This window comes from Tachypleus tridentatus, chromosome 6 (assembly GCF_004210375.1).
Source record: "Tachypleus tridentatus isolate NWPU-2018 chromosome 6, ASM421037v1, whole genome shotgun sequence".
NCBI classification, from domain to species: Eukaryota; Metazoa; Arthropoda; class Merostomata; order Xiphosura; family Limulidae; genus Tachypleus; species Tachypleus tridentatus.
In genome coordinates, this window is record NC_134830.1 from 99,130,084 (window position 1) to 99,147,397 (window position 17,314).

At 31.8% G+C, this 17,314-nt stretch overlaps 1 protein-coding gene across 7 annotated transcripts in view; it reads right to left on the reverse strand.

Moving 5' to 3' along the window:
* Nucleotides 1-17,314, reverse strand: part of LOC143253163 (dedicator of cytokinesis protein 3-like) — a 155,059-nt gene that overhangs the window by 58,178 nt on the left and 79,567 nt on the right. For 4 of the 7 annotated variants that reach the window (XM_076506528.1, XM_076506531.1, XM_076506527.1 and 1 more), the window contains 4 exons: nt 14,761-14,996; nt 11,115-11,259; nt 6,204-6,390; nt 4,042-4,319 (listed from right to left, as the gene is read on the reverse strand). In XM_076506528.1, the coding sequence (XP_076362643.1) occupies nt 4,042-4,319; nt 6,204-6,390; nt 11,115-11,259; nt 14,761-14,996 (846 nt within the window). The remainder of the gene's footprint in view (nt 1-4,041; nt 4,320-6,203; nt 6,391-11,114; nt 11,260-14,760; nt 14,997-17,314) is intronic. The other 3 variants (XM_076506530.1, XM_076506529.1, XM_076506532.1) reach the window with 1 other exon arrangement.

A 17,314-nucleotide genomic window follows, 5' to 3' on the forward strand; every position in this document is an offset into this window, starting at 1 on the left:
AAGGAAAACTAGATTCAATTAACACAAAAAAATACCACACATTTTTGAACACTGCAAACCAAATAAACACAACATAACCACAAAAAACACCAAGATATTAAGTAGGGAGACAAATATAAACAAATGCTAAATCAAAGAAGCCGTACAGCAACTAAAACAAAAATTAAACCAATATAAAGGAACACCTTTACACCTATAGTAATTAATAACCTGAGATAACCTGCAACACCCCCTACAATCCCATATCCATTTATACTTTTGTCCTTAAGACATGTGTCTCTCAATGGTCACATTCAAACTCTCTTTCTTAACTTGAAGATGACCAAGGAAGGTTGAAACACTGTTCTCTTCTTATCAATAAATGTGTTAATACCCATACCAGCCATTCTGAGATATATTTTTATTTCAACTGGGCTTTTCGTCATCAAGAATTTTATCAGCCTTTGTCATAAATTTACTTTAATCAAGGGCATACACATAACTCTAAAGAAATCCTACATTTTTACTACGCATACAAAACCAGTGTACACATCTATCCCATCCAATGAAGGTTTAAACTGTGCTAAAATATTTCTTAGATCAAAGACCCATACTTTTAATACCAACACACACACACACACACACACACACACTTATACATTTAGCAGCACTGTGTTTAAAATATTTAATTTTAATAGTAACTGCTACAAACAGGGTTGTTATAAATACAAAAACAGATTCCACCACTGTTAGCTTATTTGATGTATACACTGAAATTCATATGTTAGTCAATACAATGAACCAGTATTCATGATGTATCATTGAAACACTGATGATATACTAGGAATTGTATTCATGTCAAATTCATATTTAGAAACTTTTCTACACTATTTTAACTCCTTTCACCCTTTTTCAGAATTTACATAGGAAATGTTGATAACGATGTTGCCCTTTCTCAACATAAGATGACTATATCACCATACATTAAAAATAAACACCCATACATTCTTTTTTAATATTCTCACCCATACATTAACAATAATTTAATATTAAATTCATTATTTCTTTGACTTTTCAAACTAGGTACTGACAATAATGATTACAAATATAAAACAAAAGACATAAAATTTCTTTTTCAAGCAATACCATCCTAACTCTCTCCTTCCATGATGCAAACTCCAAAGCAAGTTCATATCCAAGAACAAACTTTCAACTGCACCAAAGAAGAACATATATACTATTCCACTTGTACTAATGTATCATCAGACTCACAGGAAGGTCAAAGATATTATACATCATACTTTATAAAGATTCAACCACTAAATCTATTTTCAAGAATTCACTCTTACAGACACAAATAAATCTAAAACAGATTCAGATGCTCAATAATCTTAAAATAAAACCAAAGTGATAAACCAGACACTCAAATAGATTTGCCACCTAATCACATATAAACAACACTATATATACACGGAAGTAACTTTCAACACACAACAATCTTTTATATGTGCTACTGAATGTAACATTTACTCCATAATTTGTAAAAAAACATACAATAGTTTCTACATTGGAGAATAGAGCCATAAAATGAGTAATAATGCACATGAAACCTAAACTGTATTAACTCTCAATATGGGATCACTCAACATGAACAACTACATGACCTCTCTCTGAACTCATTCAAAGTCTTTATAGATTCGATACTACTAACTTATAATACTTCATGAAATTTGGCAGTCTTTTAATAAACATTACAAGTCTTTCATATAACAAATATAATACTTTTAGTGAAGCATTTTAGTAAACTAAAAAAAAAAAGTCTGTGAATATAGTGTTTTTAGAACAGCCTGTGTGCAAAGTGTTAAGAGTAAAAATATTTGTATTCATCTCAAAAATCTCAAGTTTCATTTGTGTAATATGTAAAACCCCCTAAATACATTTCAAATGTTTTTTAATAATACTTTATATTTTATCTATTATTTTCCCTACTCTAACTCTATATCATGTGGTCAATGTGGCCTCATAGTAATCCCCTAAATAAAAAAAAAGAAAGAAAGAGAATTAAATTACCCTATTTTTCTTTCTAGAATGACTTCAGATTGTAACATGAAACTACATTCATTTATCCTAAATAGCTTTTGAACACACCACATTGTAAGTCTATTTATAACTAAATTTTATTATTTTGTTGCCCTCTGATTACTGTTTGAATTGTGTCTAACATTATAAATTGTAAATCATTTGGAGAATGTTCAGCTTACATTTCATTATTGAATTACATTACTTACAAGCTATTCTCAACTCTCACATGTATACCTCATGAATTATTTTTATTATATTCTGATTACTATTTATTTTACCTAATCTAACCATAACTAACCTAAAGACAGCCCTAATTTTTTACATCTTAGTTACTTTTATTATAATAAATAAAGAATAAACATGAAAGAAAAAATATTTACACGTCTTTTTTTTTTTGGTCGACTGTTAATGAAACATAACCCTACTTTTTTATACCAATGGTAGTGGTACACATATTTAATTAAACAATGCACCAAGAACTACAGAATAAGAACACAAATTTCTCTAACAATAAGAATTTTTCTGGCTTTTTAGCTATGTGATAAGAGACATTACAAATTCATCTAAGCTAGTCATTATCTTTCCCATTCAAATGAAGCTTGTTCATAACACAATGTAATATAATATATCATTTAACAGATGAAATTTTGGCTTTCTATTAACAAATCCTGAAAGAGAAGTCGTTGCAGGTAGGTGTGGTAAAAGAAGTTTGATTACTCTGAAACCAAACAAAATTGAAAGCTATAAAAATTATGGTTTGTCTGAGCAATGACAAATTTATCATGAGTATTTTACATTACATTTCATACTTATTGGACAAGTGATGAAGAAAATAGAGAAGATGGGATGCCAATAAAAAATGTGTCACCTTTCTCACTAGAAGACATTCAAGATTTTCTTACATATTGCTTGATAAAATGAAGAACTTAAGGATTATATATTAATAAAATACGAATTATTAGCTATTATTTTATGCTATACCAATTGGAATAACACAAACAAAAAGCGGTTGTATAAAATTTTGAATGTAAGTCACTAAAATATAGTGGCATGCAGTAAATGATACCCCTGCAGAGAGGTTAAACTGCAAAACCAAATATACCAGAAGTCAAACATTTCTATATCAACCATAAATTTGAGGACTTCAATTATAAGACTTACAAGTGCTCCAACAGACACTGACTAATACAAAAATTAAATCTACAATCTAAGAATGCTAGAATCATCTGATTCAAATTAACATTTTTTTCTTATAGCATTTCTTTCTATAATTTTCAATTTTAATTCGTTTTTCTTATCTATTTATTTCTTATGCTTTTTACGTATTGTAATATTCATGTAAAACGTAATTTTGCAGATATTTTATCAGCAATGTTCAAAACGTTGTGCAATTCTCAATTAGTAGAAATGCTTTCAAGTTTTACAATCTGATGAAGAGTACTAGCTCAAAACATCATCTTCTCAAAATAAAAAAATTATTAAACTAGGCTATTTTACTACTTATTCTTTAATTCCTAAGATATTCCAGAAGCAAACATTTTATCAATTTCTCTACATTACAGACACCAGACCAAGAACATATAAAAGACTCAAAATGTAGCATTTTCAGGACATAAACGTCCTGTGATTTTATTACTTTAGGTGTTCAAAACTACATCAAATATTAAGCTTCAATACACTTACAAGAACTGTCATGCCCTATAATCTTTTTATGCTGTCAATTACTAAAATTAGTATATCTTGAAAAAAAAATAATTTTAATACTTACATAAACATGACATTTATATTTAAAATGTTGAATGAAAATTATTCAAAGCTAAAAGCTTAAACACCTCAGATAGTAGAGTATGTCTCATTACTATCTTTAACTTAAGTTATACAAAACATCACCAGCCATTTAACTTCAACAGTGATGGCAACAAAGGATGTCCTATCAATATTAGAGTATTATAAATATAAAAGTATATCATTAACACTCACAACAACAGTTGATGTTCTGTCAATATCTCTCACACTACGAATGAGAGTTTCCAATATACCAATGACCAAAATATCTGTCTCTTGGGTTACTAAATGGTCAGAAAAACTTAAGGCACTGATTCCATTCAACTGTTGATTCTGTTGCTGTTCGTCTTTCTCTCGATAAAGGAAGGTAAGAATCTCTCCAAGCATGTCAGAACACAGACGCAACTCTTGCTGATGGGACGTATGATCTTGAAGGTGCCACATGAAGACCTCCAACAAATCTTGCCGAGATTCTACAGCAATGAAAGCCAAAAACTCAATTTAGCTACAAAGTTTATGACTGTTACCATAAACAAAGATATTGTGATACAATCAAATATTTATGTTCAACAAATACTACAAAGTTCAATAAACAGTACTGATACTACATAACAGAAATCAAATATTATCACACAATCATATTCCCAACCAATGCTACTGACATGAAAATAAAAGTAAAATAAAAATGTTTAATTTTATAACATATAAATCACGTACAAGGAACTGTAAATCACACATAATCATAGACAGATTGAGTGTCTGATCCAAATTGTATATTGCACAATTTGATGAAATCTGATCCAACTGGATATTGATCTTGTGAAAACCAGACAGAAGTCATAGGAAAAATAACTATATAGTTTAAATAAGCATCATGTCAAACATTTATGTTGTAACTGTTTGCAACAGGTAGTCACAGTAGCACCAGTAATGACAAACATAATCCAAACAAATAACAGTCAAAGCAGGATATTAGAGGGTGTAATTCACTGTCTCAAGCACTTATTCAAGCAGAACTGCACATCCTTATTAAATTTCCAGAGAACAGTGACAAAGCTGTTAGTTTACCACTATAGTATAATGAAGTGGTAAACTTATATAGATATCACCAGATATCAGTAGTCAGACAACCAAAATTACTGCTTGATGCATCCTCCCCTATAAAATATACAGTATTTACACACAAACAGCACTATAAATCAGCAATATTAATGCAATAGAACAACAATCAGCATCTAACAAAAATCTTTATTACAGTTATCCAGCATTATCAAGTTCCTTATACACTACCATGTAACTTGAGTGAACCTTGTACAGTTAAGAATTAATGTTTAGTAAACAAAAGTATGCTTGAAAGATGTGGAAAAAAAAAGTTGCCTAAGTTTTTTTTAAAAATAAAACTACACATTATAAGGCTGATGGTAGTATTGCCTGTGTAAGGATGGCTCAGATTATTCACTGAAGCAATATTTTAAATATCTACTCAACAGGTTATCACAAATCTACAATACTATAGAATATTTCCTTCTATAACAATATTTATGTAATGACTGAGTCACAAATTCTGTAAATATTATAGTAAAAAGTTTGAATTTATTCTCCTTTTTTCGTCTTCTATTTTAATTCCAAGATAACTCAAAAACCAAAACAGTGGTGTCAAACAATTTCCCTGAAATGTCATAATATCATATAGAGTATTCACTTCTATACATATTAACTACTAGTAATTAAAATCAAAATTATAGTATAAACAATGTTATCATTACCCCTAGATATCAGCTTTCTTATACAAATTTGTCATTCAGGGTGAAACAGGAATTACCAGCCAGTAAGATGTTAAAAAGCAAATATTACTGTTGGAACATCAATTTATTCAGGAGTTGGTTATAAATACAAACTTCCTATGTCTATTGAAACACTGCATTAAAAAACAAGTAAAGAAAAACTTTTCATGAAAGAAACTAAATGTAGGAATGACTAATATCAGTCCTTTAAAAACAATGCAAACAAGATAGAAGGGATACCATTTACATTGGTTCTAGATAATAGCACAAAAACACAGTGTTGAAGAATGTTAACAGACAAAAATGGGAAAAATTATACTGCTATGTGTCAATTCTTGCCTGTGCTATTATGTAGTGATCATGCAAATTCCATCTTGCATGTTTGCATTCTTTTTGATGTACTGTGCCATGCCTACATTTACTTCCTCTATTGAAAAAAAAAATTTTTTTTTTTTTTACTTATATTATTGAATTAAACTTGTAACTTGCTGTAACAGGAAGAAAATAATTAAATCAATATTACATGACAACAAAAGTTAACTTTCTAGACTTGATGGCATGAAAATCACCTACTTTGGTCCTTAAAAATTGGAGACTTGACTACATGGTGCATACATTTAAGTTTGGCCTGGACCAGAGGGATAGGAAGATCACCAGGAAGTTGTCCCACTGTGTCTCTAATAACAACAGCTACCTCTTGCACATGCAGAACTTCCAACAGTTGTTCAAACACTGCACTAAGACTATTAACTAGAGATATCTGCAAAAACAAACAAATATATAAACACAACAGGTGCAAACAACAAAACTAATATCCTCACAACTAAAAAGAACAATTCTTCATACCCTTGAAACTGGCAACAGCAATATTCAACAAAATAATATCAAAGTTTTAGTAGGTGATGTTTGTAATTTAAAAGAACTAATGAAAACAACCTCCAAAACCTTCATGAAATATAATTATGATTTTTTAACATTTCAGGTACCTTTGTTTTAAAGTGACAATACATACAAAAAGATTCTTTGAAGTTTTAAAGTTGTATATAATCCTCATCTTTAACTGTAGTTATGTAATAAAATGGACTACCTATTCCCCAAAAGTGTTTTATTTGTTTATTTTTCCATAATGATCAACTAAAATAAATAATAAACATATTAATAGAATTTAATGTTTTGTGATATCCAAATATAAATTGTTTCACTTGAAAAATATCTCGCATATATTTTTGATTCACAATAAATGTATGACAACTTACTAAAGCTTTAACCCTTTCATGACAAGTTCTATATAACATACAAGTTCATACATACATTTGTTCGGAACTTATACTACAGGGTGTTCGGAAAGTCACTGCGCACTTATATATTTATTAACAGACATGTTTCAATATAGAATACAGGAGGTAAATATGAATGACAATTATAAAAAATGTTGAAAGTGACCCCTGTTGGCATCAATACAGGTCTGGATCCTTCTTATTTTGTTTCTAAACACCGCTATCAGTTGCTGGCTCGAAACAAACTGAATAAAATATGATTGCAAAACTACACAGTGACTTTCCAAACACCCTGTATGACATTTGATACAGTAAATGTATCTTCACAAAATACGGTAGACTTTTAATAAAAATTGCAAGTGTATTGTATACAAAAAATAAATTTGTTTAACGAAATAGGTTTACTAAAAAATTTGTTTGCAAAATAGAGTCTGTTTCATTACTTGTCTGAATGCAAAGTGATTTCCATGTCATGATTAAAAACCTATTCTTCATCCCAAAAATCTCAAATATTACTTGTGTAATCTTTAAAACCTCCTATATACATTTCAAATGTTAGTTTTCAGTAAGACTTTGCCTATTATTTTCCCGACCTTAATCATGTGGGCTCTGTAAGCACCATGAAAAAATTAGGAAATAAATAAAAATTATGCTTTTTATCATTCTAGAATGACTGGAGAACGTAGTATAAATGTACTATGTGACAATACTAATTAACCAGATTATAGTAAAATTGAAAACAGAAGAGAGGTGGTAGGATAAAACATTTACTGACTGGTAATAACAGGTAACAGATCATTTAATGTCTTTGGGAATGAGATTGACTAGAATCTGTTTCCCAAAGCCAAAAACCTCACCAAGAACATATGCTATGTTTTTAAGATTATCCTATTTTGACCTAATACAAGGAAATAAGTTTATTATATGCCTACTATGTAATTAGAGGTTTATTACAGCTCTGGTTGATTATATGCCAACTGTATATTTAGCAGTTTGAAACAACTCTGGTTCAACTCTAAATTTAGTCAAAATGAATGGTACACAGTGAAACTAAAAAACCTTCAGACTACTGTTGAGTTGTAAATCCTCAACTTGCACATCTCACATTCCAAAAACTTTGAATGAAAGAATATTTTGGAAAGCAAGTAAAAATAGAACAAACAATTTATAGTATGGTACACCCATAGTGAAAATGTATCAATCACAATATTATTTATGACATTATAAACCTTTCATTTATCAAATAAGTATGCTTTCCAAGTAAATCTTCAGTTAAAATGAAATAAAAAATGTAAAAGAGCCCTTTTTTGTTTTGTGTTTCAATCTGAAATACAGTGTAGGTTGTGGCCAATACAATTTATCTTTCAAGACCTGTTATATTTGCAGAATTGTTATTGTAATTGCAGACCTCTGTTTACATTTTAGTTGCTTTCCATCTGAGAACCTGAATGTCAAATTTTAAACAAAATATATATTCTTAATAACTATAATGTTAGAGAGCATTTTACAATAGATGTAACAATTGCTTGTGCATCCTTTGCTTTGAACTTACATTTTAGAAGAACAAGTACATAAGAATTATTTCTAAGACAAATCAAATCAAGCGTGAAAATAAATCATGTTGTGTTTTACATAAAATCATTCTTATACATTTTATAAAGATAATGTTATAAGTAAAAGAAACTATGTAATGGAAAAGCAGTTTTAATGGTCATAGTTCCAGTACAGAAAATAATGTTAAAAAGACAAATGTGTTTATGATAAAGAAATATACAGGCCTTCTACATGTAATTACATTACAACATTTGTTACTAAGAACTGTCATGCTGTGTTTTGATATTTTAACTCAGTAAGACACTGTTCAAAAATAATTAATAGATGGCTAAAACATAATTTTCATGTAAGAAACATCTCAAATAGGCATAATTCTTAAATGTCACACACTGGAATGTGTTGTTTAATTCATGTGGAAGATTTTACAAATGAAGAGAAATTTTCTAAACATTTACAGCATTCTGAGTATCTTATTTTATTAAAAAAAAAACACAAAGTATTGTCAGGCCAAGTAGTATTAAAAATAATTATAACATTTTTAATCAGTTTGCTTGTACCCAAAAAATGTTTCACTTGAGTAAACTAGATGTGAATCTGAAATTCTATTTTTCATCAATTACAATGGCAACAAAAGCAAATATTTTAGTAGCCAGCTTTTAATGTTTGGTTTGAATTTTGCACAAAGCTACATGAGGACTACCTGCACTACGTGTCCCTAATTTAAGAGTGGAAGACCAGAGGGAAGGCACCTAGTCATCATCACCCATCATCAACTCTTAAGCTACTCTTTTACCAACCATTAATGGGACTGCTATCACATTATGATGCTTCCATGGCTAAAAAGGTGAGCATGTTTTGTGAGATGGCGATTGAAGCCTACAACACTCAGATTGAGGTGTCACATTTCGTTTCCAAGTCTATCATACTACAAGAAATATCTAGCTATGTTGTAATCTATATATATTTTCCTGACACATTGTCTTTCTGCTTATGTGTCATAGTTGTGCAACTTCCTGCATGTATAAGGTATTTCATGCAAATAAACCTAGATATATTATTTTCTTTACATTTTTCCCATATTTAAAAAGATATTTCAGCTTTATAATAAAAGCATTATTACATTTCTTTCATATGATAAAACTGATAACAAACCATAACACAATATTTTGTTTCACCATGCTCATATCATTAAAAGAATGATAAAAAATGATGCTTACAACATATTTAGAAAAAAAAGGATAAGGGAAACAGTCGAAGTGTTTACTAGGTGTTAAAATCAAGCTGATATATACAAAAAAATTAAATCCCTTTAAAAGAAATATTTTATCTAATTCCTCTGAAATAGTTCATGTTTTACGTTGTGCTGTTGAGATAGCAAAACTAATATTGGTGTTGTATTTGAAACATTTAATAGCTACAAAAGTATAATATAAATTCTTTCATTGTTTTTATCATTTAAATGAACAGTTTTTATATATTGTATGTAACTGATCAATGTACATAACATTTCAACAGTAAATATGTTTCTTGTCTGTTACAGGTAATTTTGTAAAGACAATGTTTAGATAGCAAAACAACAGGATCAATCAAAATCTAGTTGACATGATTATATTTACCTATTCAACCTTTACAAACATTTAAATACCATAAAACAGGATGAATCAAAAGCTATTAAACATGGTAATGTACCTTATTTACAACATGTACCAGCTACTAGTAATAGCAAGTAAACATGATAACAATTCTTAACATGCAACAGACCCAATAAAAAGACCATACACACACAAATATTCTAGAAAAGTGTAGTTTTTTTGGGTTTTTTTTGTTGTTGTTGTTGTTTTGTTTGGAATTAAGCACAAAGCTACACAATGAACAATCTGTGCTCTGCCCACCAAGTATATCAAAACTCGGTTTCTAGAAGCATGAGTCTGCAAACATATTGCTGCACCACTGGGGGCAGAAAAATGAAGGAAACTTTTTCTACCTGAAGAGAAAATATATTGTCAAATAATCAAGGCATGTGTAGAAAGCCAGAGGAGAGCTAGTATAGTATAAAGTGTACCACAAGATACATTTTCAGGAAACACTGGATAAACATGTTTATGTGACACAAATCATCCACACATATATGTACAATACAATGGGAGAAAACTAAATATGCACACATTTTTAACATATAATTAGCAAGTAGGAATTGCAAATTACATACATAGATAATAGTTAATAAATATGTTAATATACCTCTTACCTGTTAATAAACAGACAAGATGGAACACACAATTGTTACGTATTTGTTTTTAATCAAGGTATGGTTTTTATCTAACCTTTTGTCTCAAAATACATAGTTAAAAAATCAAGGGTCAGACAAAATCAACAAGCATGTTTGACACTAATGATTTTCTCCTGTTATAATTAATTGTAAATCCAATAACAGGCAAATTGGCCAATAAAAAAATTAACTGTATCTCAAAAATTATCAGACATTTTAATTTCTTTATTAAAAATAAATAACAGTGCCCATAGAAACAGACATAAAACACCTGAAATGAATGACAAGATATTCACATAAATTAGTCTCACCCCTCAACTAAAACATGTATATAAAATATGATTGCAGCTTAAGACACAAAATGAAAACTGTATTTGAACTTACCTGTGTAAATAAGATGCCTTTAATGTTGCTAAAGCCTAACATGTATCTAAAGGAGCTGAACAATGCATCTAAATCTTCTTTAAATCCCTCCTCATTCTGGTTACCAGTTGCTCTGTTGAAAGTAGGAAAAGGTCTCATCTGTAAGCTGACTTAACATGTGGGTTCAATTCATAATAACAGTTGTCAAGAAGAACATGTACATTATACTATTTAAACATGTACTTACTAAGTTCAGTATCTTACATACTTAGAATGAGAGCATCAATGAACACAGAAAGTATTACTATCTCCAGTTACATATATTGTTGTATTCATATGATACAGTTTAGACAATTGCTTACAGTAATGGTTGCTTCTCAAAACAAATTCAAACATTATTCCCTTTTATTTTAAATAAACTTTTGACTAATTATCTCACTTGTGTATATAATTTGTAAATAAAAGGAAAAATTCAAGCTTAAAAACATAATGAAAGAACAAGGTTTTCAAAACGTAGATAATAATAAAAAGAGAGACAATTCTTATTAACCCTCTAAATACAGGCCTGGCTCTTTTATTTGTATTGCATTGTTTCACAGAGTTACATTCAAAATGTAATTAAGTACCTTCATTACCAAAATAATTAAGCTTAACATCATGATATTATTTCATTACTTCCAAAATGAGAGAAACTAAAAAATCCCGATATTCATTTCTGTGACATGTAATGCATGTGCATACTGCATTCTCCTCTTTCAGTTTGTATACTCTGAATATTATACAAACTATACTGACTTATCCGAAACTATAAACACTAAGATCAAATCAGGTTCAACATACAAACTTTTTCCTGTAGTGAGAAATAAATTTTATCAACCCATGACAGAAGCCCTGCTATTTATACTTAATTTTCAAAGCATTTTTGAAAACCAAATACTATTGCTTGTTATAGATATTTAAAATCAATAAAAATAGATTATTTTACACTTCAAGCCTTCAATAATCATTTTTAAACTGGCACAAATAGACATTATTCTAGTAAAGAATTTTATAAGTTGAGTGTTGGTATACAAGTAAAGGCAAAAATAAGGTTAAAACTGGTACTCTAGGCTCATAAATTTAAATGCTCCTATTCCTTCTTCAATGATTCATCAGGAAAATTATCCATCAATACAAGAACAGTAAATTAAAATAAAAAAACACAGAAAATATGTTTTTAGCATAAAAACATTTAAAATCTATATTTAATTTGAATTTACTTAAATTTCTTCCTAAAATGTACCACTCAAATTTTTGTATTTTAGGCCCAAGCCTTGAAAGCCTATTAGTTAATATGTATGGAAGTTGATGCTCATATCATTTAATGATTTTTTTTTAACTTTAAACAGCTTAGCAGTTTGCATCTTATACTTTAAAATACATATCTGATAGGTAAATTAATTTTTGTATCAATAAAGATTTGTAGAAACAAATTAGGCATAAGTAACTACTAGTGCACAAGTCCAAGGCTGAATGCACACATACATATATATAGTGTATGGATGTCTGTTCGTGTCATTTGTCCCTCTCAGTGAGAAAAATATACAAACAAAGCAGTAAGACTATGAAATTAAACATATATGAAAAAGAAAACAGAAGTCTGAGAATGATGAAAATTGGAAGTAATGGCAACAATTAACTAATCTGAAGAAAAAGGCTATTGTTCATTTTACTTCATAGTTTTCAAAATTTTGTATCACTTAACACTGATGTTTTAGCTACAGTTAATGTTACAGACAATAACAGATAAAATATATACTTTAAAAAACTTTTGATATTCATTCAGGATAAGAGGTTCTAGAAGTTAAGCAGGCAAAATATAAAAACTGTACACAAAAATGAAGCATTTTAATTCTTAGTATAAAAACTATTTGTACTCAGATTGACTAACCTAACAAATATTTGCTATAAATACTCCATTTAGAGTTCTGATTTTTTTCTCTTTACAATGGACTAATAATATACTCTTCAAAACAAGAAATGCAAAAGGGATATTTTTTTATTTTAAAGAGAAATATATGTAATAATGTTACAAGCTCGGAGTATGTGATGTTACATGTGTTAAGGCACTGATTGTCAGACCAAAATGACAATAAAAGTTGTGCACTTTGAAAACGGAGGAAAACATCTGATTTTTTGCCAAAACGCATTCGTGCCCAATAAATTTGTTTGAGAGATCTGCATGTTCTGCAAGTGCAACATGTGCAAAATCCCTATAAAAGTGACGGGTTCCCGGTTTCCATAGCTCAGTTTTAAGCCACCGACACGTAATACAGTTACACCAAGACTGACTGAAGCACAATGCAACAACGCCATTGGTCGCTTGGAAGCAGGCAAATCTCAATCAGATGTTGCCAGAGCTGTGAATGTCCACCCAAGCACCATCACAAGGCTATGGAATCGTCACCAACAACATGGATCAACTCGTGACCGTCCACGATCTGGCAGACCTCCTGTGACCACTCCCGCACAAGATCGCTACATCCGGTTACGTCACCTTCGTGATAGGACCACCACTGCGACGTCTACTACATCAACCATACCAGGGCTGCGTAGGATTTCCGATCAGACCGTACGCAACCGTCTACGAGATGCAGAAATCCGACCTCGACGTCCAGTCAGAGGCGTCATCCTCACCCAGCAACATCGTCAAGCACGGCTGCAGTGGACTCGGGCACATTGGGTATGGCCTCATCGACGATGGAGGCATGTTAGGCTCAGCGATGAATCACGTTTTATGCTTCGTAGGCAGGATGGAAGGACCCGTGTTTACCGTCGCCGAGGTGAACGTTTTGCAGCAAACTGTGTGCAGGAAGTTGACAGATTTGGTGGTGGCAGCATCATGATGTGGGCTGCCATCGCCTACAATGCCAGAACAGACCTTTTGCACATTCGAGGGAATCTTGCAGCTCAATGATAAGTCGACGAGATTCTTAGGCCCCATGTGCAACCCATCATGGTGAACGACGACGACGTTTTTCAACATGACAACGCCCGTCCTCACACAGCCCGACTCACCACTGTCTTCTTGAAACACCACAACATCAATGATCTTCCCTGACCCTCCAGATCACCAGATTTAAACCCCATCGAACATCTTTGGGACGAGTTGGACCAACATCTGCGACGGCGACAACCTCAACCGCAGACTCTACCTCAGCTTGCAGCAGCTTTGCAGGCTGAGTGGACAGCCATTCCACAGGATGTGATTCGTCATCTCATCGCTTCCATGGGCAGGAGATGCCAAGCAGTTATTGATGCTCATGGGGGGCATACTCGTTATTGACGTTGAGTGACGTTAAACTTCAACTAGTGAGTGTGAACTTCGCCTCTGCAGACTTTGGATGCTCAGCAGTGAATGTGCAAAGTTTCACACATGTCATACAGAACTACCTGGAATAAACTTGTTAACAATTTGTCCCAAATTTTGCCTTTTGCGTTTCTTTTTTTTGAAGAGTATATTTAATAAAAGTATGCTGAATTTTCTTAAAATAAACTCTGAAAGTAAATTCAGAGTTCTAGTATGTAAAGTATCATGATTTTCAACCTTGCATAAATTTACAGGTCCCTGCTTGGAAGGTTAATAATTATTTTTCTATTTAAAAATAAATAAATAATTTTAACTAACCTTGCAAACAACTTTCTTGATTGTATGATAAACTTGAATATGTAATCCAAAGAATGAAAGCATTTCTGAATAGCTTCCTGTTTTTCACTATCACGCACCAATTCTGCAGAATTCTTAACACAGGTTATTAAACCTTTATACACCAGAGCAGCTGCAAAGTGGCCTGTGATATAGGCATCAATGACTGGCTTGAAATGTTGAAATTTGCAATCCTCCAAAAGACTAAGTATGTGAACCTAAAAAAATGTCTACATTTATAAATTCATAACAATAAATTAAAAAACAAATTATTTGAAACTGGTACACTAAAGATAAAGAAATATTATAATTTTGTTTTCTTCACATACACACAAAAATACACCCCCATATATATACATACACAAGTCAATAGATTAAACTTTAAAGATATCTACTTGAAAAATTACATATTTTATCTAGCGCTGGTAAGTGCAGTAAGGCAGCATTAGTATAAAATTGGAGTGCAGGTGTTCTTCACATATGCACTATACATATCAAGCCATACAAGTACCAATTCAATATCAAGTACCTGTCTGTGAAAGTATCTCCTCCTACACAAATTAACTAATCCAGACCACACTTGGCATACTAACTTAGCAGGTAAAAAGGAAACTGAATTCATATTAACCCTATGATGAGGTGTCATGTGTCAAAAGTCATGTCATCACATTAGTTGACTTGCATTCAAATTTTTATTGAACTATTTTATAAATTTATATCAGTAAGTTTTGTATCAAATTGCAGGTCATAATTCAAACTTTAGTATTTTATATAACAGTTAATTTCATACATAATTTAAATGTGAATATTGAAAGAAAACACCTATTTTTGTCTGTTACATGGTAGATTAAATAGAGCACTGATTCAAAATACATGTTTATGATGTCCAAATAAAGTCTATAGCTTCATACGAATTAGGAAATCAAATTATTGACATAAACAAGCTAAAATAAGAAACTAATATCTTTTCTATTTGTTAAGATATGACTTATGTACTGAATCAAACACTGTGGCCCCTTTCACCTCACATACACTTAATTGAACATACACTACGTGGCTAAAAGTATGTGGATACCCGACCATAACACCCGTATGTGCTTGTTGAACAACTAATTCGAAAACCATGGGCATTAATATGGAGTTGGTCCTCCCTTTACTGCTATAACAGCCTCCAATCTTCTGGGAAGGCTTTTCACTAAATTTTGAAACACAGGTGAAGGGATTTGCTTCTATTCAGCCATAAGAGCATTAATGAGGTTAGACACTGATGTCAGGCAAGAAAGCCTGGCCCACAACTGGCATTCAAATTCATCCCAAAGGTGTTCAATAGCACTGAGCTCAGGGTTCTATGCAGGTCAGTCAAGTTCTTCCACTCCAACCTCGGCAAACCACGTCTTTACGGACCTTGCTTTGTGCACAGGGGCATTGTCATGCTGAAACAAAAAAGGGCCTTCCCCAAACTGTTGCCACAAAGTTGGAAGCATACAATTCTCTAGAATTTCACTGTATGTTGTACCATTAAGATTTCCATTGACTGGAAATAAAGAGCCTAACCAAACCATGAAAAACAGCTCCAGACCATTATTCCCCCTTCACAAAACTTTAGAGTTGACCCTACGCATTCAGGCAGTTAGCATTCTCCTGGCATCCACCAAACCCAGATTTCTCTGTCAGACTGTCACATAGTGAAGCGTGATTCATCACTCCAGAGAAAGAAATTCCACTGCTCCAGAGTGCAATGGCGGTGTGTTTTACACCACTCCAGCCGACACTTGTCATTATACACGGTGATCTTAGGCTTTTGCGCAGCAACTCGGACATGGAAGCCCATTTACTGAAGTTCCCAACAAACAGTTCTTGTACGATGTTGCTTCCAGAGGCAGTTTGGAACTTGGTAGTGAGTGTTGCAACTGTGAACAGACAATTTTTACATGTTATGCGCTTCAGCACTCAGCAGTCCCATTCTGTGGAGCTTGTGTGGCCTACCACTTCATGGCTGAGCTGTTGTTGCTCCTAGATGTTTCCACTTCACAATACCAGCACTTACAGTTGACCAGGGCAACTCTAACAGGACAGAAAATTGACAAATTGACTTCTTGGAAAGACAGCATTCTATGACAGTGCCATGTTGAAAGTCACTGAGCTCTTCAGTACGACCCATTCTATTACCAATGTTTGTCTATGGAGATTGCATGGCTGTATGCTTGATTTTATGTACCTGTTAGCAAATAGGTGTGGCTGAAATAGCTAAACCCACTAATTAGAAGGGATGTCCACATACTGTGGGCCATGTAGTGTATGATGTGAATAGCCAATCTAAACCTCAAAATGTCCCTCTAGTCACTTTATCAGCCATTTTAAAATACTAAAAACCCACCTTAGTCTTTCAAAACAAGATTTCAAGGAGGTAGATTATGTCTCTTTAGTGTTTTTTAAATTACATATTTCTTGAGACAAAATAAGCTTTGTTACTTAGCTTCTTAAATTATAGTGGAATTCTATGCTACTGATATAGTTATTTACGAGTTTTGGTTAT